This window comes from Taudactylus pleione, unplaced genomic scaffold, assembly GCF_031769625.1.
Source record: "Taudactylus pleione unplaced genomic scaffold, aTauple2 ptg000184l, whole genome shotgun sequence".
NCBI lineage: Eukaryota > Metazoa > Chordata > Amphibia > Anura > Myobatrachidae > Taudactylus > Taudactylus pleione.
The window spans coordinates 2995403-3022440 of NW_028284586.1; the positions used below are offsets into that span (position 1 = coordinate 2995403).

Sequence of the window (27038 nt, forward strand, 5' to 3'; positions counted from 1 at the left end):
GCTTGGAATATGCCCGGTAAAAGGTTTAAAATTCCAAAATGGTCCAGTTCCTTTTACCCGCTTCCAGCTACTGATTGTATTAAATGAGGTGTTTCCCAACAGTGGAGTCTCATGTAACACGTCTAGTTAAAAATGCCACCTTGCTGATTCATACTGCAACCTCCTTGAAGGAGACCACAGATAGACGTATAGAAGCATGTCATAAATCTATATACTCTCTTACAGGAGCTATTACTCGTCCTGCTAGGGCTACGACCTGGGTGGCGAAAACCATTGAGAATTGGGCAGAGGCCCTAGAACAGACTTTCCCCCTGATGCTTTGAGGGAACAGCTGTCCTACAGATCTCATTTTAGAGATGCAACCTTCTACTTAGGTGAAGCAGCTATGGATGTGTCTCTCCTGGCCTCCAGAATATCTGCCACTTCGGTAGTGGCCCGCCGTATTGTTTGGCTATGTTCTTGGAAAGCAGATTCAGAATCAAAACAGGCTCTAGAGTCTCTGCCTTATGCAGGAGACATCCTATTTGTTCCAGAATTGGATAAAATTGTGACTACTTTGGCGACTAACAAGATGGTGTTCCTGCTCTTTGCTCTTTGCTGTCATCGTTTAGGTCCTTTCACCCTCAAGGCAAAGCCAAGGGTCAGTCCTTTCCACGGCAACAAACATCAGCCAAGGCTTCCAAGTCTAGGGCCAAACAAGCCTGGGCTACTAAACATCCACCTGCCAAGTCTGAGGACAAGCCTACAGTCTGACGGGGAGGGCCTCTCCATGGGGTCTCACAGGATGGGAGGCCGCCTTCTTCAATTCACCCAAGTTTGGCATTAAACTACGTCAGATGCCTGGGTAAGATAAGTGGTCTCCCACAGATACGCCCTCTCCTTCCCCAACAGTTCTTTTGCACAGGACCTCTATTGGACTCAACCAGGGCCCTGCTGCTCCAAAACGCCATTCAGTCCTTACTGAATTCAGGAGCAATAATTCGGGTCCCCTCCTTATAACGGGGCAAGGGCTATTATTCTACACTTTTCTTAGTTTAGAAGCCCAAAGGTTCTCATTGACTCCACCTCAAGTCTCTGAACGTGTTTATCAGGGTGCCCAGGTTTCGTATAGAAATCCCCCTGTTCTATTATCCTAGCTATGAAGCCTGGAGATTTTATGGTATCCCTAGACATTCAGGACGCTTACCTACATGTACCTACAGCGCCTTCTCATCAACAATATCTCTGGTTTGCTACACTGCAGCAACATTACCAATTCCAGGCTCTGCCGTTTGGCCTCTCAACATCCCCTCTGGTCTTTATCAAGATCATGGCAGTTATGGTGGCCTTTCTTCATCGTGAAGGGATTAAACTGTTCCCATACTTAGACGATCGCTTTCTGTTGGTAAGCTTTCCAGAGACTCTCCATAGCCATCTGCAGGTAACCATTGCCTTTCTACAAATGCACGGTTGGCTGATCAACTGGAAAAAGTCTTCCCTGACACCCTCTCAAAGGATGGTACATTTGGGAGCCCTCCTGAACTCTCAAGTTCAGAGAATCTTCCTGACGGCAAACACGATTTCAGTGCTACAGGACGGACTACTCAGACTGCTTCACAATCGCAGAGTGTCAATTCACTCTGCAATGCAGGCCTTGGATAAATAGTGTCCACCTTCGACATGGTAGAGTTTGTCCAATTTCACTCCAGGCCCCTCCAACACCTGATCCTTTGCAGGTGGAATGGGGCTACCCCTTCTGCTGAAATCCCAGATGATGAGCCTCCTCCCAGAGGTTCGCCTGTCCCTAGCGTGGTGGCTAAAGACTTCCCATTTGAACCAAGGTTGTCCCTTTTGGATCCCGGACTGGGCTGTCCTCACCACAGATGCATCCTCCGAGGGTGGGGCGCAGTAAACGGCCAGCACTCCTTCCAGGGCCCATGGTCCCCAGTTGAGGAAGTGTTGCCAATCAACATCATGGAACTTCGAGCCATCAACAGAGCTCTCACTCTGGCTCCGAATATTCTGAAAAACAGGCCAGTACAAGTATAGTCCGACAACGCCACGGCTGTGGCCTACCTCAATCACCAAGGGGGCTCTTGAAGTCAGTCAGCAAAGTCTCCCGCATTCTCACCTTAGCTGAACGCAATCTCCCAGCCATCTTTGCAGTGTTCATCCCGGGGATTCTCAATTGGGAGACGGATTTCCTTAGCCGTCAAGACATGCATGCAGGAGAATGGTCTCTACAGTATATCCAGAAGTCTTTCAGCTTCTAGTGGACAAATGGAGTCTTCCGGAGGTGGATCTCATGGCCTTCAGACACAACAACAAACTTCCAATTTATGGAACCAGAACAAAGGACCACGACACGCCTTTCATAGAAACATTGTCTGTGAAATGGAACTTCCATTTAGCATATCTCTTCCCTCCATTATCCCTGCTTCCTCGAGTGCTTCGAAAGTTCAGACAGGAGGGAGACATAATCATGTTAATAGCTCTGGGCTGGCCCAGACATCACTGGTACTCCATAGACGTTTCTATTCAGCTTCCTTTATGAGTAGACCTGTTGTCTCAAGGTCCATGTCTACATCTGGACCTAACCTGTCTGTCTTTAATGGCTTGGCTCTTGAGACATCCCTCCTAACGGCTAAGGATTTTTCCAGCTCTGTGGTCCAGACTATGCTAAAAGCATGTAAACCATCCTCAGCCAGGATTTACCACAGAATATGGCATACATATTTCCAATGGTGTGCTCCAGAAACTATGACCTTCAGGTGTTTAAGGTTTCTAGTAGGGATGTGCAGGCTCGGATAGGTTCGAATTTGCACCACGAGTTCGGATTTTTGTCTCCAAAAAATGGGACTCAGAAAGAGGCAAAATGTCATCTTGCATGGACAAACATCATCATTCCTGGACTTGTCTCTTTCTGAGTCCCGTTTTTTGGAGGGAAAAATCCGAACTCGGCGTGCAAATTCGAAACTATCCAAGCCTGCACATCCCTAGTTTCTAGAATTCTTGCCTTTTTTCAAGCTGGATTGGATCTAGCCCTCTGCCTAGCATCTCTGAAAGTGCATGTCTCTGCTTTGTCTTTTTGGTTTTTAGTGCAGAATTGCTCCTATGCCGGGTGTTTAACCCTTCATGCAGGGTGTTCTACGAATACAACCTCCCTTTGTCCCTACTCTGGCTCCATGGGATTTGTCAGTGGTGCTCCAAGCACTTTAAGAGCCTCCATTTGAACCCCTGGAATCAGTGGATGTCAAGTGGCTCACTGAGATGACTCTGTTTCTTCTGGCTATAACATCTGCCAATAGGGTATCGGATCTAGGGGCACTTTCATGATGCTCCCCCTTTTTGATATTTCATCAGCACAGGGCTGTTCTTCGAACATACACCAGGCTTCCTTCCCAAGGTGGGTTCTCACTTCCACCTGAATGAGGAAATTGTGGTTCCGGCCTTTAATTTACCAGACCTCTCGACTGGTGAGGCCTCTTTGGATGTGGTCAGTGCTCTAAAGATCTACGTGGACGTACTGCTTCCATCCAGAAACTGGACCCTCTTTGTCCTATATAGATTCCACATGAAAGGATGGCCAGCTAACAAACAGATAGATTTGCATGACTATCTCACAGGCTTACACGCAGACAGGCCTTCCGGTCCCGACTACAGTCTCTACTCATTCTACTCGCTCTGCAGGTCCCTCGTGGGCAGCCCGGCATGACACCTCAGCTGAACAGCTATGCAAGGCAGCCACTTGGTCTTCTGGTCTTGGGTTTTCTTCTCCTGGTCACTTGTTTCATTCTCTGTGTGAGAGTGTGATTCATCATTGTACCAGTCTTCCTTCTCTCCTATCCTGCTCCTGCCTTGGGCTTGTTAACAAAACTGAAATGGTCTCAGGCTGTGGGCAGGGTATAGGGGGAAGGATCGGAGCATCCTGGGATTGAAAAGCTTTGCTGTTGGTGTCCGGTCCTCCAGGTCCCACCTATACCCCAGTGAAGACCCTATGGACTTCGAAGAAAGAGAGTTAACCAAGGTAAGTTTTACCATAAGTCTACTTTTTTTGTCTTCCCTGTAGTGGAAGCATAATCAATTACAGCTGTGACATTATTGCTGTCTTATGCATTGTCATTACTACGTTTCTGATTACTCCCAATGATATAAGTTGTTTTATCCTGTGACAGCTGTTTGTATCCGACCAGTTCTAATCCAAGGTATATGTCTGTGGGCACAGGGTCTGGGACCACTGGGCTGTAGATGAACCTGTGTTGAAATTGGCGAGTGCTTTAATGATGCTTATTGCTGGAGTAGACTCTGGGGGTAAGGAGCTAGACAAATAACCTGGCTGTAAGTGGTAACACTGGAATTGGGAATACTGAATATTGGTTTGATACCGGTGGGACTGAACTCCAGACTGGACTGGTGACACTTGAACTGAACACTGGGCCAGAACCGGTGGAACTGGATACTGGGCTAGAACCATTCGACGAGAGCTGGACACCGGGCTGGAACCGGTGGTACTTGATGCTGTGGTAGCAGTGGAACTGTAGCTGGACACCGGGCTGGTACCACTGGTGCTGGACACTGGACTGGGACTAGTGGTATGTCAGCTGGACACTGAGCAGGCCTCAGTGGAACTGGAGAAAAGACAATGATGGAGATGTTGCTGTACACCAGTGGTGTCAAACTCGGGCCCTTCAGCTGCAGTGAAACTACACATCCCAGCATGCACTGCCAGACTTTTGCTATTACGGCATGCTAAAACAGTGGCAGGGCATGCTGGGATATGTAGTCCCACGGCAGCTGGAGGGCCCGAGTTTGACACCACTGCTGTACACTGAGCAGTACTCAGCGGTGCTGGAGGTATTGCTGTACACTGAGGCCGGGAACCCAGCTACAAGATAAGATCAGCATGTCACCTATGGCTAATTGCCTGTCCGGATGCTGTGAATCCTGAGAAGAATAGCTGCGATCCCTCCAAGTGCATTATGTATTATACAGGGAGCAGCATACGTCAAATCAATAATTTTAATAATAAATGTTTCTCTGATATCAATGTAGCTAGTAGAATATATTCTATTCTATATTCATATTTATATGCCAGTCATATGACTTGTGCCATGCTTGGGTACCAAACTTATTCACAAGGCACCCAGTATCTACCCAAATAATTTATCTAACTTATTCATGTTCCATATGTCAATCATATGCCTACGTGCATATATTTATATTCTGTTTATTTATACTAATATTAACACTTGTTATTTTTAGGACACACTACATCATCCTTGGGCAGCAGGGATGGCATAGTGGTTAGCACTACTGTCTCCCAGCACTGAGGTCATGAGTTCAATTCCTAGTCATTGCTGACCCTAGTGTGTGTGTGTGTGTGTCCATTTGATAGGGAGCATATATTGGAGCATGAGCTGATGTGAATTACTGAAATATACTGTTAAGCCATGTGGAATATGTGTGCTATATACATAACGGCTAATACATAAATATATATTTATACTAAAAGTGTATACCAACACTCCACCTGTATAATTTCACAAGTAGAGGGTTGGTTTTAGGCAAGGAAGAGAACATTTAAAAAACATGAAATTACTGTTGGAAATTGTCAGTGTTGGAGGTCAGCCGCTAATGAGGTACAGTCCATCTTCTAGCATTCCCCCAGGCAGCAGAACAAGAAAAGTACTTGAGTTTTATGTTTTTATTCTTTCCTAATTTAATAAACTATTTTCAATTATCTGGATGTCAATATTTTATCCTCTTGTTTAATAAGCCTGGTGAGTCGTCTTTGTGTCCTTACAGAAGTTGCATGTGCATTAGGTTTTGTTATTTTACTGCTACATTTAAGCAGATTATTAGGTTTACAATAAGTCTTATGAAATGAGGTTGATATTGTATTTTGAGATAAGTCAGGGATGAGACTTCCTAAAGAGTTAGCTCTCCAGGCAAATCTTAAGGAGCATTCACACTGGGCAATCAAGGAAAGACAGTACGATTACGACATCGTAATCGTACCGTCGTTCCTGATCACCTGTAGTGTCTGCACTGAACGTTCAGATGTTCAGTGCAGACACGGTCCATCATTCCTGAACATGCCAATCTGTAGTTATCGGCAGATTCACCTGCATGTTTAGGCGATGGACAATGTTGGAAACGACGAGCGGGCGTGCGCATCGCTGGTCGTTTCTCACATAAAAGTGCACGACTTGTGCACGATTACTGAGCGATTGCACGATTACTATGTCGTAATCGTGCAATCGCTCAGTAAAATCGGCAAGTATGTACGCACCATTAGTGGTGGCAGAAATGGGTATTAAATAGGCAGTGCGAGATACAATTATGAGGGAATTTTGTCATTCTTAAGACACACATCCACTAGACGATTAAATTGAGTGATTGAACGATAACAATATTGTTAGATAATCGTTTGAAAATCTTTGGTGAGTTAGAAAGCTATCATCGTACAAATATGTTGTACAACCTGACAATAACGTCAGGTTCAGCATGTTTGCAGATGATTGATGTGACTTCACTGCTCGTTCAGTGTAGGCACATCACAGACAGACAAACGACTGCACGATTACAATGTCGTAATCGTGCAGTCTTTTGCCTGTCGTCTAGTGCAGGGGTTCTCAAACTCGGTCCTCAGGACCCCACACAGTTCACATTTTCCAGGTCACCCAGCAGGTGCACAGGTGTATTCATTACTCACTGACACATTTTAGAAGATCCACAGGTGGAGCTAAGTATTTGACTTGTGATTAGATTATGAGGAGACCTGGAAAACATGCACTGTGTGGGGTCCTGGAGACCGAGTTTGAGAACCTGTGGTCTAGTGGATGTGTGCCTTTAGATGACCTTATGGTTTTGTTTTGACTAACCCTTACGTGCTGATGTTTGTCTTGTTATAATTAGAACAAACACGAGTGGTGATAAAAGCCCAGTGTCTATTTGAAAATGTACTAAAAACCTATAATTAAAAAAAAATGCCCTGTGTCTGGTAACACAACATAATGCCAACACCTCTCCCCATGAAAGGATTTATACCAGTGGTTCTCAATCTCAGTCCTCAGAACCCCACACAGTTCACATTTTCCAGGTCACCTAGCAGGTGCACAGGTGTATTCGTTACTCACCAACACATTTAAAAAAAATCCACAGGTGAAGCTAATTATTTCACTTGTGATTCTAATTATTTCACTGGTGATTCTGCGAGGAGACCTGGAAAACATGCAGTGTCGAGTTTGAGAACCTGTACTTTAGACTATCCCTCCCATGACTCCCATAATCTAATGAGGGTTGTGATTAGCAGGTGAACATGATGAGATTCCTATATGGTACCTTCCACTTGTATGCACTTACTCTGCCGGGTATGAATGGAGGCTGTACTCGCAGATCTTCTAACGCCAACCAATCCATACCCGTGAAGAAAGGATGATAACAAATTTCTCCATTTACTCCCAGACGGATCTGAGGATCTGTACACAGGAGCTGAAAAAAGCAAAAAAAATGCATCTGAAATGACAGTTCAGCTATAATTTGTTCCCTTATAACTACATATTTGGTAGCTATATAATTCATTCAAACAAGAAAGCATTAATCTTTTACCCTAATCAGAGGATGTGCATCTAATTTACACTAAATCTAGGATAGAACATGTCAGTGGTAAAGTGACTCCTGCAGCACTGATAGATCTGGCTTGGAGTTTTCTTCAGTCACCACTTGTATATGAGTGTTAGATAGGTGAAGGGGGCGTGGCCTCTCAAAAGGGGGCATGGCCTTAAAGCCCCCCCCCCCTTCATCATTGCAGGGGGCCCAGAGTGAAAAGACGGTGACTGTTTCAACATAAGTTTTCCCACCCATGGGACACTGCGGCTCGTGAATTTAGACAGCAGCCGTCCATCTGTTTCAGCGGGGTGCCACCATAAGTGCTGGGCACACTTTAGCATTTCAAAATCAGGCAGGGCGCGTTCTTTGCTAAAACAGCCTAGCGGAAACGCTATAATACAGATAAGTTCTCCATTTATAGATGACTGATCGTTCATAGCAAGAATAACTACAAGACAGGTACTAGAGAATGGAATGTGTATGAACATAACATACTGATTATAGGGACACATTGTTCATGATATTCTTGTAGGTAGTGCTGAGTCCCAAGTATCTACTCACACTGACCTGTTCAAGGATGTCTTCTGCAATAGGACTTAGGTGACAGTCCGGCAACACAGAGAGCTTGCAGAAGAGCCAGGGTTTTCCTGTGGTCAGTTGGAATAGTACCACCCCAAAGGAGAACCAATCTACCCCGGCATCATACTGCTGTCCTGAGAGCATCTGTCAGTAAGAGGAAAACAGGTCACTAGGTTAGACGGTATTATAAATAGGAGAACACAACTGAGCCGTGAGCACTGTACAATAGTCACATAAAGGACACAAAGAGGGACAGTACTTCATACTACATGGAAGTACAAGGTATCATACCTGCTGATATTTTGGCTGCTGCCTCTGGGAGGGGGCAGCAAGAAGTGAGGAGGGGTGTGTGGTGCAGCAGTTTCAACATTGTGGCCCCTCCTTCACTATGCAGTGCTGCAATTCCTGGCATTGTACAGCGAGGATGGCACCACAATGATGGGATTCAGTGATAATTACATAATGAAGCCACCCATAGCAGACCGTACTGTACCATAAGCACATAGAGAAAGTACCAAATATTACTATCACACCACAGACTGGGACAGACAGTAAGCAGGGGCCAGGGTAGGGCAACTCACTGAAGCTAGCAGGAGTCCGGGGTGGGAACCCATTTAGACACGGTCAGAGGCAATGATGGGGAGGAGACAGTGGAGCAGAGCACTGGTGACATAGGGGTACATTTACTAAATTGAGAGTTATTAGAAGTGGAGATATTGCCCATAGCATCCCGTTGTTTGTGCATGTGCAGTGCAGGGAAAATGCCCAGAGTCTATAACTCCGGCGCTGGCCGGGCACAGATCAGAGCGCTGCCGAACAGAGAGGAGGGGGCCCGTGATGGAGACTGCACTCGGGCCCTCACCTCACTAGAAATGCCCCTGCTTCCAGCTCTATGTCCTTGTCCTGTATTGTCTAGTACTGTAAGTCACTGTTTTCTTTTTCGCTAAGTTTTTCATGTACTGTGTAAGACGCTGCGGAACCATTGTGGCACCATATAAATAAAGGATAATAATATGGTGGTCACTTGGATGCTCTCTGTATTGTATGAGTCACTAGGGTGGTAATTCTTCTTGGGATAAGCGCACACCTACTACCATGGTCAGGGTTCTGTCATTCTTTTAGTACATGTATGCACAGGCAATATATATATTTTTATTACCTTGTTCTGCTTTACAGCCAGCCAATCATAGGGCCTTATTCAGAGATGTATGTTAACCCAATGGTTAGCGCACATCTAAGATGGTGGGTGTACTGCGCATTTGCAGCCCATTGCCTGCGAGTTCTCAGTCTGATTGACAGGCTGCAGCGTTTGGGAGGCGGAGCGGGGACGTTCCCTGGCAGCATTCCCGGAAACTGGGGGGTGTCGCCCAGATTCTGAGGCAGGGATGAGGCCACGGTCTGTGACAACATTTGCGACTGATGGTCGTGATTGTTCCGATGGTGACCAGGGCTGCGACCTCAGTCACAGCGCTGGGATCACGCAGATGCAGCAAGGACGTGTCTGACACCACTTTCTTTATTTGCATTTGAAATGGACGGAATTGCACAGCCGCTTGTGTGCGCTCTGCAATTCCGTCCATCACTGAATCAGGCCCATAAGCCACCAGGAATGGGAAAAAGCCTGTGATTGGCTGGCATGAAGGGAAATCCTTATTAGATGCAATTTAGATCATTAAGCAGTGACTGTGCATAGTATGCAGGTTGCTCATTTCTTATGAGAATCTTTCATCTTTTATTATTACTACGTTAGAGGATGATCACCCAGTGATAAAATAGGATTTAACACATTCCGCATCTGTAAATTGGGTGTTTCTGTGTTTTGAATCATATTACGTAGTGTTCACTCTAGGTCCGGCAGCGGGCAGGGCGCCGGACCTAGAGCTAGGACACTTCTGTGCGTGCCCAAATAGGGGGCATGACCAAAGAAAAGGGGGCGTGTCTTTATGACGCGTCCCCTTTTCGTCACTCCTGGGGGCGTGCCCGGCACTTACGGACATGCCAGGCAGCCCCCAAGCTGGCATCCATTCACCGGTGGTGACTGCTGTGCCGCCGTTTTGACTACCCGCAGGACACTGTGAACTGCGGGTGGAGACAACCCGCAGGCTGGCAGGCGCCCCGCTAAAACCGCCTAGCGGGAACGCTATTACGGCCACACTGGGAATCATCAGATTGGGCGATTTGATCATTGCACATGCTGCATGGTAGTGATGTACCATCTGTATAATATTATAGCCTTACCTCTGGGGCAATGTACCCTGCTGTTCCTGCAATGCCCGTGGCTCCATGAAAGGTGGTCACCGCCAGCCCAAAATCTGCTATTTTAATATGGCCGGCGTCATCAATGAGTATGTTCTCTGGTTTTATATCTCTGTAAAAGGGATATTTTGCATTTAGAATGTGGATCATAATCTGTCATAGCAAACAAATACCAAGTACTCAATGAAGAAATACAAAGTATCATAAGTGAGTAAGGCTAATTTGTGACTGTGGAAACATGCGCCACCTAGAGGATAAATGCCTATTACACCTGGCCGGATCAGGGCAGTCCATGTTATGAGGCCAGTACCAAGGACTGTGATGGGCAGTGCATCTGGGCAGAAGGGAGCAATCCCTCTGGCATCAGTGCCACCTACTGCACATCTGTCTTCTGTGCAGGCGCCAGCACCTTATTTCTCTGGGGGGAGGGTCCCATGCAAATATCTTGCACACAGGTTCCCTGATTTCTATAACAGCCCTGATGAAATGGGTGTGCGCCTTGTAGTGTGGTTGGGCTGCTGGTATAGTCCTAGAATGCTGAGGAAGCCGCTGACAAGTTGTGGAGGCAGGGAAATGTGTTATTGCCGCTAAATGACACCAAGTGGTACCTATATGTGCCCTGGAAGTTTGCTGCACTTGGAGTCCTGCTCCCCCAGGTATGGCTGCATTCTAGGTCTACACCAGCAGCCAGGAGGTGCTGAATCAGGACACCGCATACAGGGCCTGATTCAGAGCCGCTCGTAAGCGGCCGCTCGTTCGCTCTGAGCGATGTTCGCAAAACTGCACATGCGTATGGGTCGTAATGCGCATGCGCAAAACAGTCATTGCGGTCAGAAATCGTGCGCTCGTAAGACAGCGAAGGGCTGCTACTTTGATTAGCAGAATGTACCGTTTGTGGGTGGTAACAGGGGAAGGTGTTTGAAAACGGGGGAGTGGAGATCCGAGCGCAGGCGTGCCTAACGGTCAAAAGGGCGTTTAATGGGAGTGCATAATTAGTAAAGGAGCGTCATCGACCATGTCACTTGGTTGTCTTTCAGCCTGAACTGCTCGCAGTGATAGCGGTAAGTAAATCCTACTGCAAGCACTGCGAGCAGTTCAGATGCCTTTCGATGTTCCCGATTAATTTAATAAATACCGGAGATGACGTGTGATGCGAACGGCAAAGTGGCGTCTTTACAAAATAGCGAGTGCATTTTTCGGATGCTCGCTCAGACATAGAGGCGTCAACACACCGCAAAGAGTGAGCACAATTTAAATATCTGGCCCCTTTTTTAGAACGAGCGCCCGGCTCTGAATCAGGCCCACAATCCCTATGAGAATGACCAGGTAGAGTAACCATTGTATACATTACTAACCAGTTCTTGATGAGTTATACTAATCCAAAGTTTCCTGGCCAGGAAGAAATATAAAATAACTCAGCAAGTAAAGCAACTTACATTAAGGCCCGTATTCAGTTTGAGGCGAAAACCAGTTATCGGCGATAATTTATCGCCGAAAACGTAATTTCCACCTGTTTCAATTATCCCGTATTCAATTTCAAAGACTTTTCGTTGGTGCAAAAAGTCTTTGAAAAAAAAGGGGATAAGTTTTCTCCACTGAATAGGTGGCAAAAAAAAGTGCAGAATCAGGGTTTAGGGGTGCAGGCTTGAAAAAAATAGCCTGCACCCCTGGGAATGTCCCTTAAAAGTAATGTGTGTCAAAAAAAGTAAGAACAAAAAAATTAGGACACCCCAAAAAATGAACTTTAATTTTGGGGGTGAATAAAAATGGGGGACAAAGTTTTAAACTAGCGAAATTGATTCCAGAGGGGTTTCCATGTATGCGGCAGGTGTTTTCAAGAATGCGGGTGGTAGTGGCAGGTGCATTTTTGAAGCATTTTTTAAAATTAGTTTAGGGAATTAAAAATATGCTTACATCCATTTTCATGTACCCCAAATTTGATAGACATAGTTATTTTTCCCCCAAAAAATAGCTAAATGCTATTCTTCACCCCTTCTTATGCACCTGCCGCGGCTGTTTTAAAACCCCGACTACCTTCTGCAGGCAAAAACGGGGGTAACCATAGTGAACTCCCATGTATGGACATCTTTAGGTGGGTGCCAGGAACATTTCCCGAAAATTCCCTATATTTTTTAATACTTACCTTTCCGCCGGGTCCCGTTTTCGCTGGATCCTAATTGAATACGGGCATAAAGCGGGCGCGTGCCCAATACTTTATCCATGAAAAACCTGCGATGATGGCGAAAAGTCTGACCTCGGACATTTTGCCATCAAATTGAATACGGGCCTAAGCCTGCTTCACTAACAAACAGCTTGATCGTGATTAGAGACATGGGGGGTGATTTATTTGGGCACGAAACTTAGCTAGGTAATAAACCTTGCACCCAATTTTGGATTACTGCGGGTATGCGCACTCCCGATACCCACGGTATCCAATTTTAAAAAAGTGGTTGCTGGGTTTTCAGAGCTGAAATCTCTGCAGCGCGTAAAAAAAAAATGACATAAAAAAATTATTCTGACCTTTCCAGGGGTCTCAGGTGGTCTCCACAGCTCTCGGTGGCCTCCTCTCCATCTTGTCACTGGAGAGGGGGCTGCTGGGAGGCGCAAAGGCTGCTGGAAGATGTAGTTCTCTCAGCGCCAGCTATAGGGGGCACTACACTTACACAGAGGGGCAGTCACACACACCGTGAGTCACACACACACTCATACACACATACACTCACAAACACTTACACACACTCACATACTAACCTTGCTGTAGAAGACCCGGCTCTCGACCTTGGATGCAGAAGACTTTGCTTCGGAAGGTGAGTAATTAAGGACTAATTAAGCCAATTGGAAACTTCTAATTGCTTAATAAGTCCTCAGGGGGTTGCTGCCACCAGGATCCAAGTGCAAGTCCCACTGATTTCTCCTAAAATTAATGATTCTAGGAAAAATCAGATTTAAGCTGGCCACACATCTAAAGATTATCTGTCCAACCATCCAAATAGTTGATTGGTTGGAATGAAAATCTGGTAACGTATGGGAGTAACTGATGATCAGCAATTTGCTCCTAAATGGATGAAAATGGTCGTCGGACAAGTTTGTTAAATGTTTGAGATAAACAATTTGTTCAAAAAACAGTTTTTGTCCATTTTCTGGTGTTTGGGAGAAAATTGCTGATTGTCATTTGCTTTCATACCTTACCAGATTTTCATTCCAACCAATCAACTAGTTGGCTGGTTGGACAGATAATCTTTAGATGTGTGGCCAGCTTTACTCTGGAGGTGCGAGAAAAATAGATGCTGTGATTTACTGCGTCCCATTTTTAGTCCCCTAATTGAAAAGCAAAATGCAGCGGCTGCGTAACAAACCTTGCACCGCAAGTTTTTTAAATTTCCCTCCCGCAATTGGATACCCCCATTAATGTTGCTTCACTAACAAAATAGACCATTACATGGTCTTGGACATCCCTAGGGCTGCTAACTATGGGCCTGATTCAGCAAGGATCGCTATTCTGTTAATACGCAGGCTATGCATGCGTAATATCAGCTGTGAAATCAATTATTTGTAATCGCATTGCGATCACAGCCTGACATAAGGGCTCCCACTTCCCCTTACTCACATCCATATACTTGGGCAACTTAGCAAAATAATCGGTAACATCGAGTAACATCGGACCCATACGCACAGTTAGGGCAGGTCAGACCTCACTCAGGAATTGCTAACTTCAGCACACGCTATGAGGCCTCAGGCTGCGTATGGCCACGAAGTAGATCATTTATGCACGCCCCTTCAATGGCCTTGCAACGCACTGGCATGCCTGCGTTCGCCCGACCACCCCCCCATCACCACCCACAAACGGCGCTTCCTGCCATTCACTCTGCCATGGGTCTGCGTAGCCTCTGCAAGCACAGTTCCCATCATAATTGCTAGTTCGCGTACTCGCAATGCATGCGCAATGCAAATTAATCAACCGATTGTGTGCGTATTGGCAACTGCGTTCAGGCCCTATGTGCTGTGTTTTCTTATAAACCAGTTTATATATATTGTGATAATTATATGAATACCGGCTGGTGTAATTTTCCATATTGCGTGTTATTTATGTTGAATACGCTTGTGATAATAAATGCTGATTGCTAGCACTTCCTTCATCTTGATTTGTATTCTTAATTAACGCCCCCATAAATCAGCAATCGATTGTGGCAATTCTGCAATTTGCAATCGATTGTGTATAAAAATCTGCAATGTATGAGCTTCACAGATCGCAGATTGCAACCAAAAAGTGATTGGAATTGTTATATCAGATTGTCCAACATGTTGGATTTCACAGATGGATTGGGGCTGCAGATTGCTAGTGTATGGACATGATCAGCAGATTTGCAGACCGTTACTAGTAAAATGATGGGCCTTTCAAGATTGGCAGATCTGTATTTGCTGCAATCGATCTGCAAATCACTGAAAAAGATCTGTAATGTATGGGCGCAGATTGCTAGGTTGGGAAATCCTAAAATCGGGCAATAAATCTTCAAATTGTTCAATTGTGGTTTTCAGATTGCTGATGTATGGGGACCTTTACTTGTATGGGTTGAGTTAAGGGCCCCATACATTAGAGACAGATTGCCGCGATCCTGCGATGCTGGAACCCGGGATCGCAGAAATCCAACATGTTGGATTTTCTTGATTTGTTGATTGCGATCAAAAAATTATTGTGATTGTCTAATCGGGGATATTTAAAATGTAAAATTTCAGCGATCCGGTGACGGAACGCTGAACAGCGATGGTGGCCGGCCGGCATTTCCACCTGGAAACTCCGCATTTCCCATCGCATCGCCGGATCGCGACAATCAGTCACTGATGTATGGGCACTTTAATCGCTATTTTGGAAAGCAGCAGGCAATCAGTAAATTGTACTAATTAAAATTGGTGCCAGGTGCTATACTTTTTGTATGTAGTACAAGTCTGCATTTTCTGTGGCTATTATTATAGAATATCATTATACTGATCATGGATTATTTTACTCCTTTCGGTAGTTAATAATGAGTATTGCCTTCCCTGCATTTTCTGTGGCTCATATAGAATATCATTATACTGATCATGGAACATATTACTCCTTTCGGTAGTTAATAATGAGTATTGCCTTCCCTGCATTTTATGTGGCTCATATAGAATATCATTATACTGATGATGGATCATATTACTCCTTTTGGTAGTTAATAATGAGTATTGCCTTCCCTGCATTTTATGTGGCTCATATAGAATATCATTATACTGATCATGGATCATATTACTCCTTTTGGTAGTTAATAATGAGTATTGCCTTCCCTGCATTTTCTCTGGCTCATATAGAATATCATTATACTGATCATGGATCATATTACTCCTTTCGGTAGTTAATAATGAGTATTGCCTTCCCTGTATTTTCTCTGGCTCATATAGAATATCATTATACTGATCATGGATCATATTACTCCTTTCGGTAGTTAATAATTAGTATTGCCTTCCCTGTATTTTCTCTGGCTCATATAGAATATCATTATACTGATCATGGATCATATTACTCCTTTCGGTAGTTAATAATGAGTATTGCCTTCCCTGTATTTTCTGTGGCTCATATAGAATATCATTATACTGATCATGGATTATTTTACTCCTTTCTGTAGTTAATAATGAGTATTGCCGTCCCTGCATTTTCTCTGGCTCATATAGAATATCATTATACTGATCATGGATCATATTACTCCTTTCTGTAGTTAATAATGAGTATTGCCGTCCCTGCATTTTCTCTGGCTCATATAGAATATCATTATACTGATCATGGATCATATTACTCCTTTTGGTAGTTAATAATGAGTATTGCCTTCCCTGCATTTTATGTGGCTCATATAGAATATCATTATACTGATCATGGATCATATTACTCCTTTCTGTAGTTAATAATGAGTATTGCCTTCCCTGTATTTTCTGTGGCTCATATAGAATATCATTATACTGACCATGGATCATATTACTCCTTTCGGTAGTTAATACTGAGTATTGCCTTCCCTGTATTGTCTGTGGCTCATATAGAATATCATTATACTGATCATGGATTATATTACTCCTTTCGGTAGTTAATACTGAGTATTGCCTTCCTTGCATTTTTGTACTTTGCACTTGTGTAGTTATTCAGTATAAGACAACACGCTAATGGGAGCCAAACATTATCAGCCCCACATATACACCAATAGCATACAGTACTTCCCATGTGCCCAATGTCAGTGGGATAGTTGGGAGGTATTATATTCCCTTCTGCTGTGCTCTACCAAAGGTGCATGCGGCAGTGACAGGGTGGTAGGTCTACTGGAGGGAGACATAAGGGTAAGCCTACTGCTCCACACCATGGTAGTGTGGCCATGCCCTTCTGATACCCAGCCACACCACTCCATTACATGGTCACACCGCTGTCCCAATCTTTACACCTTCAGTGTTGGGAGGGAGGGCAATAAGGAGGCAGTTTGAATGGTGCCATGGCACAGGGAGGGTTGCCCTGGGGGCAGATCTGTCCATGTTCTTCCCCCAAGGTAACACCACCGCAACCTGTGCCCTCTTGGCTTCCATGCTGTGTGGGGAGAGTTGTCATGATGTCTCCCACAGTGCAGTGGAATCTGTAGTATTGCCCCTCGGATCATCGTTAGTATACTCTGAGCAGCAGCGAATGTATTTAATAATGACACTAGCAAAAAGGACAGCATATTTTGGAGAAATCAGTCTGTACCCCAAAAAAAGCCTCACTGACCCTTGAAATCAATACAGAAGAGTATTAATAGCCCTAATAAGTATTGAGTGATCTAAAATTTAGTCAAATGGCTGTTATATGTATGTTTGCATAAGTGTGAAAAAATGATATATTGCAATGTTTTCTTGAGCAAAATAAGTACTGCAGGTAAATCTGGGGTACATGTAAATGGGTACTAGTATGTTTTGGTGTCTCTAAAGTGAAGATTTAAAAACTCAAAAAAATACACCTCCTGCAGCTTCCTGCAACCTTATACACCTGTCTCTACCTTATAGCCCCCCAAATACTAGGCCCACTGCTTTTTACCCATTTTCCAACACTTTTTACATTTTCACCCCAAAAATTACGTTTTTTTGGGGGTGAATTAAGATAATGTAACTTTTTTTTTTTGCATAATTAATCATTAGGGGAGTGTCCAGGGTGTTCAGGGTTCTGAACCAAGTCCCCACATTTGTACCCCAAAATATGGATTTTGTGCTTCGTTTCTCCTGTCCTTTGCTGGAGAAACTTTTTCGCCTGTTTTTGCCTATGAAGTTTTCGTCAAGGTGACAACTCCCGGGAACTGAATACGGAGATACTTTGAAAACAGGAGAAAAGCTGAAATCGGTGAAATCTTTTCGCCGATCGCTGCTTTTCACCTTTTTTTCTTTTCTAAGGATGTAATTACTTTCATTCATTTAACATTGTAAGAACAGTTACTTCTGGGTATCATGGTATGAACATGGGAATCCCAAAGTGACATCTTCTATACACAATGACATGAGGAGAGAAAGGTAGTTACCGATGTATGAAGCCCATCATGTGGAAGTACTGGAGACCGGAGACGATCTCTGCAGCGTAGAATCTGTAATAATAGAAATGTAACATTATTGTAATGTCCCAGATCCTGTTCTCCATGAGGATTCCTTACATACAGAATTAGTGTGTACATGGAATATATAATAAGTGTGAGGACTGTATAGATTTGCTATCTGTCTGGTTTTCCTCTGACATCTCTTCTCTATCTCACACATATGGGGTGTACACACGGTCAGATTTTCTGGAAGATATGAACAATAACGATTGCAAAAATCATTATATCATTCATATCGTTGACATGTTTGACATGCATCGATGAACGATGCGCGTGCCCGCATGTCAGATAACGATATCTGAAATCAACTGTGATTGCAGTCAGATTTGGACGATTTCATTCATTTAAATATTGTCAGAAATCGTTCATGAAATCATTGGTAGAATCGTTCAAATCGCATATAGTTGATCTAGCAAGTCTGACCGTGTGTATGCACCAATACTTAGTGTAGTGGATTTCCCAGTAGGCACGTGCATAGGGGCGCCACCTGCTGGGGGTGGCACAGCAAGCCATTCCCTTCACTCAACCCCACATCAGAGCAGCTGCTGATCCTTTTTTTTATGTAGCAGTACCAACAGGAGATGGGGGAGGGGGGTCATGGGTGGCAAATGGGATCAGTGCAGTACAGGTTGTGCCATATTTATGGGACCATAAGTCACAGGTATAAGACCCTTATAAAGGAGGTGGTGTGAATGTACCAGACAGCCACTGCATAGTTACTATAGCACCAATCTGCTTACTTCCTCCCCCATGGCCAGGCTCTCCTCCTATCTGGTCCCGCAGTGTGTACATAAAGAGGTGCAGTAGTTATTACACGGTCTCTGATATATATTGGGCAGTGACTCGGAGGTGGCTATTCAGATGTAGGAGATACACTGTCTGATGGGAGTATCACATAACTGGTCATACACTCAGAGGCTTAAATGCTTACATTGATGGCCATAATCTGATGGAGAATGGGCTCCTAGCATGGGACAAGAATCTACATACACACAAACTGTACATCACAGTCAGACATAGGCTTGTACACCAGGGGAAGGGATGATACTAGCATTAGTATAAAGTGGCAGACGCAACTACGGCAGAAGATGGTAATGCGGTCTCAGAAGAGTGCGACTGACTCAGCCCCATACTGTGTATATGGGGGATAGAGAGACACATTGTGGGATGGGGAGAGTGTAAGGGAGCTATAGAGAAGGGAAATAAGGACAGTGTATGCAGGAGAGAGTGAGAGATTAAATGATGAGTGACCAACAAGTGGGGAGGGGATAACATTTATTGCTCATGTGTGTATGTACATGTGTGTGTGTGTACAAGTGTGTATGTGTGTGTACATGTGTGGCTTTGTGTGTGTACATGTGTGTGTGTGTACATGTGTGGCTGTGTGTGTGTACATGTGTGTGTGTGTGTACATGTGTGGCTGTGTGTGTGTACATGTGTGGCTGTGTGTGTGTGTGTGTGTACATGTGTGGCTGTGTGTGTGTGTACATGTGTGGCTGTGTGTGTGTACATGTGTGTGTGTGTACATGTGTGGCTGTGTGTGTGTACATGTGTGGCTGTGTGTGTGTACATGTGTGAGTGTGTGTACATGTGTGGCTGTGTGTGTACATGTGTGTGTGTACATGTGTGGCTGTGTGTGTGTACATGTGTGAGTGTGTGTACATGTGTGGCTGTGTGTGTGTACATGTGTGTCTGTGTGTGTGTATATGTGTGGCTGTGTGTGTGTACATGTGTGCCGGTGTGTGTGTGTACATGTGTGTGTGTGTACATGTGTGGCTGTGTGTGTGTGTGTACATGTGTGTGTGTACATGTGTGGCTGTGTGTGGTTTCTGTCCTATTTCTTCTTTTCTATCTGTAATGTGGTTGTACCTTATGGAACACACAATGTGGTGATCAGTGGTGGCCAGTGCTGGTATAGTCAGTAGGGTAAATGTAATGAAGGCAGCGTATGATAACTGTTCTGCCACTGCATGTATTACATAATGTATCTCATTCCCCACACTGTAAGCTCCTATGTCTCACATTGTCCCTCGCACATAATTACACAGAGGCTCACGTCAGCTCATTGCTGGATCTTACCTTGCAGCGTCCATCTCAAGACGGCCTCTTTTCTGCAGGAGCTGTAGTAGGTCTCCTCCGCTGGCATAGTCCATGATGATACCTAAATGCTCCTATCCCAGGACACAGACAGAACAGTCACATATGTGCTATTTACTCTAGCACAGTCATTTATTCTCCATTTACCTGGTCTGGGTGCCCAGAGCCTACAGCAGGTACCATACTCTCCACCATATTACACAGTGACAATTACTGTATGATATGTCGTTTTGAGGCATATTGCAACGATATGTTGTACAGATCGCACAGTGTGTACGCTGTTGGCCGTGCTGTATGGTCAGTCAGAGGATATCATGAACGATGTGGTGCGCATCGTGTAGTGTGTACGACCAACCGGGCAACCAGGGGATATGTCGTTCCGATTTGGCTTCTGAAGACGCCTGGTTGTTCTAGTGTGTACAGGAGCAACGATAAATCATATACAAACCTCACATTAATTTGTTCTTCGCTTGAAGGATTACACAGTTTGTACACTCAGTATTGTTTGTTCTGGGATGAAGGGACATTGGGACGTTAAAGATATTTTCAACGATGTTAAGGAAAATCGTGCAGTGTGTACACCCATCCAAAAGACCATAAGATATATTGGTCCAATCTTTCCTCTGTCGACATCACCTGAACTACCAGGTATCTATACAATGATCGCATAGTGTGTGCAGGAGAAAAGACTAATTGGATACAATCCTCTGACATGATATATTGTGCTGTCGTTTGGAAGATTGCATCGTGTGTACGGTATTTATTGCTTGTTCGGGGATGTAGGGAAAGTGGAGTGACCATCGCGTTATTTGCACGTTGTTCTGATGTGTATTATGGTAATACCTCGGTCTGGAATGTCAGGAGGCTGTGCATGAGGAAGGGGCTTCCTGATGTAGCTTGCAGAGCTCTCCTCTCCATCTCTGCGCTGCCCACTTCTCTCCCTGACATCCCGATCTTCTCCAGGAGCTTCATGGCGACGTTCTTCTGTGCCACCCTGTCGTATGCCAGCAGGACCTGAATGTGTCAGAGATATAGATATATTACAGGGTGGGGAGCACAAATGGCCGTTCCAGTGTATAATGAAATATTATGAATATAATTAATGAGGACTATTTGCACTGTGAATACTTTCCATATATTAGACACTAAAATGAGCTCCTAAATGTGATGCAGGTGGTGACATCAGCTGCTTACATAGGCTGCCTTCAGTCCCGCCCACATTCATAACGTTACCTATGAGGAAGACGCCCAACCAAGAGGGACTCTCAACCTAGATCTCTGTTTCCATCTGTTGAACAGTGACTCTAATGCCTGTAGTGCGAATAACTAGCCCAGTCTGCAGGATATCCCTGACCACATAGCTCTTTCTAAGGAATATAAGTGTTGGCAGTGGCAGGAGGAACATTGTTGTGAGAAACAGCTGCACTATCTATTCAACAGCATAATTATTGCTGGGAGAGAAGCCTCCCGCACATCTGTATTACTTAGGTGAGGCACTTAAGCTAATTGCGGCGGTCGAAATCCCAACGCCGGCATCCCGACAGGGTTAGGATACCGACACCTATTGTTAGGTATCCTAACCCTCCCCCCTCTTCCTACCCTAACCCTCCTTCCCCGGTGCCTGAAACTAACCTTCCCCCCTAGTGTCTAAACCTATTCCCCCCCGCCACACCCTAAACCTAACCCTCCCCCCATAGTGCCTAACCCTCCCCCCATAGTGCCTAACCCTCCCCCATAGTGCCTAACCTTCCCCCCATAGTGCCTAACCCTACCCCCATAGTGCCTAACCCTCACCCCATAGTGCCTAACCCTCCCCCATAGTGCCTAACCCTCCCCCCATAGTGCCTAACCCTACCCCCAGCCCCGCTACTTACCTTCCAAATACAAGTCTGAAATATCTCTGCTTCCTTCTACTTTGCTGTGTTTTATCAAACCAAATGTGTATATTGCACTATTTGTACAGCTCTATGCTACTTTATGTGTCAGAGTGGTAATAATTTGTTATCAGACTGACTAACAAAACACAAGTTACGCTACTGTTTGCACTGTGATGTAATTTAGGATTGTGTATTGTGTGGTGCAGTGGGTCTGAGTACATAGATGCTAGTACATTGTACACAGCAGCACTGTAAATACCAGGTTACATAATATTGTGCCATGTCATTTGTGGAATGGCCATGACACTCCCATGATGATCCTACTAGAACGATCAGATTCGTACATACACAATATCACTGCCCAGAAACACCTATCTCACGGTTAGTGTAGTTTGTCTGAGCATGGATCATTCTGTACATAATGTTGACCTCCGTCTATGTGTTATTAGTCTGATTAGCTGTATGCGCAGCTGCCAGTTTCTTTCTATAACCAATAACTGGTGTGGTCGCATGTAATGTGACTGAGCCAGAAGTGCTTCATCTGGCAGGGCTGCATTATCATGTGACCACACCAGCCCTCCTCCGACTTCAGCAGGGGGGATACGTTCTGCACAAGTGGTCTGTGACTGCCAACATCACTGCCAGAATCACACCCCAGAATGCCTTGTGAACAGTGCACTGGAGGTCATGAGGGGTCGAAAGTAAAAGTGCAAGGAGGGAACATAGGGCCTGATTCAGACCCACTCGCAAGCCTCGGAGCGAGAGAGAAATTCTCTTGCTCCGTGGCTCACTACATAAGGGCGGTTGTCGATGTTGATCGACAGCTCGCCCCATTTTGTAGGCGTGGTGGGGGGGTGGCTTCACAAATGGAGGCGTACCCATGCGAACGCTTGCCGTTTGTGGGTGGCCCCATTGACATCACCAGTGATGTCAGTGGGAGAGCTTCCGGCTCTGTTAGAGCCAGAAGCTCTCTGGGGCTTGCGGCCACGAGACCCTACCACAAGGGTCTCGTCGCAAGCCCGATGGTCGCGATGGTCTTGACCATCGCTACCATCATCCTGGCCACTCGCAATAGCTGTGGGTGGTTACCCACAGCTATGCGAGTGTGACACCCATGAAACGGACACCCCTAGGACTGTGAGGGGTTAATACCACTTTGGGCAAGGAAGGAGTTAATACATGTCTCCCCAGCATGTGTGAAGCAAGGGGACAGCTGGTGCTGATTGGATGAGCCTGTCCTGTCTCTCAAGCTGGGGGGTGTGGTCAGGTGCCCGCGAAGAAGAGGGTGAAATATAGAGGGCGTGCCAGGAGCTGAGGAGAAGTGTGGTGTGCAGCACGAGGACAGCGGGCAGAGACCGCCAAGCTGCAAAGCTCTAGTGGAGTGTGGAGCAGCCGAGCCGGGAGCGTGGACGCCGGGGACCCGCAGAAGATAGACCGGGTCAGGTGAGCCACAGCAACGAAGAGCAGCACACCATTAAGGCGTCCAGCGCAGCAGCAAGAGCCGCTCATGGAGGTACACTGCCACAGTGGCAACACGCAGTACAGGGTAATCATCCCCCCTGCCCCATACCACAGCAGCAGCCATCATAGGGTAACTTCAAAGCACCCTCATTTCAGTTATACTACTTATAAGAGAAGTCGCTGTCCTATTGTGATTTATAACTTTTTCTGCCAACCACAAGATGGCCGCAGGCCAACAGCAACAATTGCTTTGAGTTGCCATGCTGCCAACCACAAGATGGCCACCGATTTACTGCAGTATAGACATACAGCTCCAGCAGTGGAAAAGTTACATAGCCTTGCACCAGAGGTAGCTACAGGAGTGGTGAGTGGAAGATTGATTGCACCACAGGCAGAGCTGCACTGACACTCAGTAGTACTGGACTTTCTCATACCTTGTTGCAAATAGCAGAACCTCAGTGTTACTTTCACTTTCAGTATATAGGAGTTATCTGCTTCACTGACCAAGCTCACCAATATTTACCCTGCATGTTTTCCGGATCACACCAAGACTGTCCTTGATACTTGAAAGCTGGAATACACTACTGAAAGGAGATAATATAGCCCTTCAACCTGGGATAGAACTGCGGGACACTTTACAGTAACAGTTGTTTAGGAATATTGAATAACCTGATTGCCTGAGAATTGAATGTGCTTATAGAGAGAAAAGTGGAATTAACATTCAGTGACTGAATTGCTGTACTGTGTACAGGACTTCCATATACACATTGGCGATTCTTCCCTCCCAGATTTAATACTAACAAATGCTACACTAAGTGGGACTAGTACCATGGTCAACTTAAACTGATCTATAAGAGCTCCACCAGCTGCAGCAGCGAAGACGGGTAGGAATACAGTGTTTTGTGTTTAAGGTCATCTGGACATTGAAACTGTTAGTTTAGTACTGACATCATTGCTGAATTGTTTTCTTGTAGTGTGCAACCGTTTGAGATAAGAATGTATGCTCAATACTGAATTCAACTGTGAATAGTAACGTAAAAGTTGCCTTACATTGTATGGTCATACTGCCGAAGTATTATTACACCAATCCGTATGGTGCCGTACAAATGCCATTGTTTTTATGTGTAATCTCATTATTGATGTTTTTTCCCACTGATGCAATACAAAGGCTGCCTCATTGAGTGAGGTGTGTTATTTATGCAAGTGCCCTGCTGACTCTCTAATAAACCTGTGTTCACAAAATAAAAACCACAAGCTGCCTCGTCACCCCTTCATGTGCTTCCATTACTCTCACCTCTCCGTAAGTCGAGTGAAGATTGAACCACAACACACAAGGTAAACTCTTTACTTACCACGTAAAGTCAAGGTTACCACACAAGCAGCCAGGAGGCCGCTCCAAAAAAAACAAATGCCCTGATTCAGAGCGATTGCTCTTTCAGAGCGTCCGTCTCTGAATCAGGCCCATAGTTCCCCTCGGAGCGCCAGTATGCTGATCTCTGTATGTGCAGAGGGACTGATGAGGGACCTAAATGACATCTGCAGCAGGGGAACTGATAGTCAGTCCCCCCTGCCTGATGCTCCACTGCGCTCTGCAAATGTCAGGGGGGCGGGGCATCTTTTTGATCTGAGGGGAGGGTGGGTTATGCAGGCAACTAAAATATTTTTTTGGGCTGGGGGTGACGGAGTTATCTAAATTAGTTTTTTACATATATACAGAGACGCATGAGGTGGGCGAAACTAAATTGGGCACCGAATGTCCCTGGGGGCGAGGGTGGGGCTTTGCCACAGGGCCCTATTAGCACTAGGAGGGGGGAAGTTGTTATTGCTGGGGATATTGTGACACTGGGGGGGCTAATTTTGATGGTGGTGGGACGTAAAAGTACAATGGAGGCCCACGGACACGGTTGTTGGGGGGGATGCAAAACTACCCCTATGTACATTTGTTGTATATAAAAAGTTTAAATATATTTAAAAAAAAACACCTTTTAAACTTAATTAAATAAAAATAAAAAAAATAAACATTTTCTGAGCTAATTTGATGAAATAAATGAATCAGATAAGTGGATAATGCAGGCACAGTTTGCTGATATCCTCATTACCACTTGAGTCCTGCTCAGAATCAGCCTCAATGACATATACAGACAAGTGTTTTTACAATGATTCTCCCTGAAGAAACTGCTAGATGATATGGATTCCGTAGTCACATGTGCACAGGCAGTGTAATGTAGGTACAGAGCTGTCATACAGTCACCTATAGGGAGCTGTCCTTTATGGTGCAGCGTATAGTACAGATATTACTGCTGTAATGTAGGTACAGAGCTGTCATACAGTCACCTATAGGGAGCTGTCCTTTATGGTGCAGCGTATAGTACAGATATTACTGCTGTACTGTAGGTACAGAGCTGGCTTACAGTCACCTATAGGGAGCTGTCCTTTATGGTGCAGCGTATAGTACAGATATTACTGCTGTACTGTAGGTACAGAGCTGTCATACAGTCACCTATAGGGAGCTGTCCTTTATGGTGCAGCGTATAGTACAGATATTACTGCTGTACCGAGATTCAGGAGTCTCCCAGGCATCCCGGGAGAGCAGGTAAGTATGGTACAGCTAGATCTACCTAGTAATGCATTGGTTTAAAAATCACATATCTGCAGAAGGTTTAGATGGTTTCTGATTGGGAGAAAATGACTGTTACAGGTTTCCCATTTTATTATATACTGAATAATGTATCTATTTGCATCTGCATTAAGATACTACATATACTATAGTAACGTCATGAAACTTACTACTCCGAAGCTGCCCCGGCCGATCTCACGTCTGATCTTAAATCTCTTGATGGAATAAGAGGCGTCACCGGGGCAGGCTGGTGAGACGCTGCTTGGTTCTTGGGGAATAAAATAAGAGACAGATAATTAATTTATTGTTTAACAAAACTATAATAAGGACACAGTAAGGTGATGGTGATGATTACTGCCCTGGGATCATTGGGAACACTAAATAAAATGCATTATAGGGCTCTTTTACAGCTAAAAATCAATCAACATCGATGTTGTGTTATTGGTGCTATTAAATGTGTGATTTAGCCCCTGAAACACAACATCAGTGTTGATTGAATTTTAATCGATTAAAATGGACCTTTAGTAACATTACCCGGTATAGTTACTTGGAAGCACCAGAGGGTAAGTTTACTAAAATGACTGAGGGGCCTGTTCATTAAACCTAAAAATTCTCTGGAGATAATTAGCTTTAGAACTCGCCTGGAGTTCTACCTAATTATAGGTGGAATTCATCATTCCACCTCTCCATAATTATCTATTCCGAAAAGCTGTCATTTTTGCGATGACAGCTTTTCGAGAAATAGATAATTTTCCCTGCCTACACTACCTTATCGCATCTGGAAACAGTGCTGCGCATGCGCTGTTACATCTGTAAAACCAGCACATGCGCAGCACTGCCTACAGATGCGTTAAGTTTGTGTACCCCCCCGACCCCCTCCCACCCCCCTCCGCTCACCTCCCCCCCCCGACTTACCTATCCGTGCAGCAGCCTCCGGCTCCGTCCTGC

The 27038-nt window shown here is 45.0% G+C and overlaps 1 protein-coding gene across 1 annotated transcript in view; it reads right to left on the reverse strand.

Annotated features, from left to right (window-relative positions):
* LOC148519701 (protein kinase C delta type-like) overlaps positions 1-27038 on the reverse strand; it is a 43972-nt gene that overhangs the window by 1946 nt on the left and 14988 nt on the right. Inside the window, exons 2-8 of the mRNA XM_088476195.1 lie at positions 26261-26358; positions 20979-21149; positions 20118-20209; positions 17967-18029; positions 10408-10537; positions 8158-8313; positions 7345-7473 (exon numbers count right to left, since the gene is read on the reverse strand). Coding sequence (XP_088332321.1) covers positions 7345-7473; positions 8158-8313; positions 10408-10537; positions 17967-18029; positions 20118-20209; positions 20979-21149; positions 26261-26358 — 839 coding nt within the window. The remainder of the gene's footprint in view (positions 1-7344; positions 7474-8157; positions 8314-10407; positions 10538-17966; positions 18030-20117; positions 20210-20978; positions 21150-26260; positions 26359-27038) is intronic.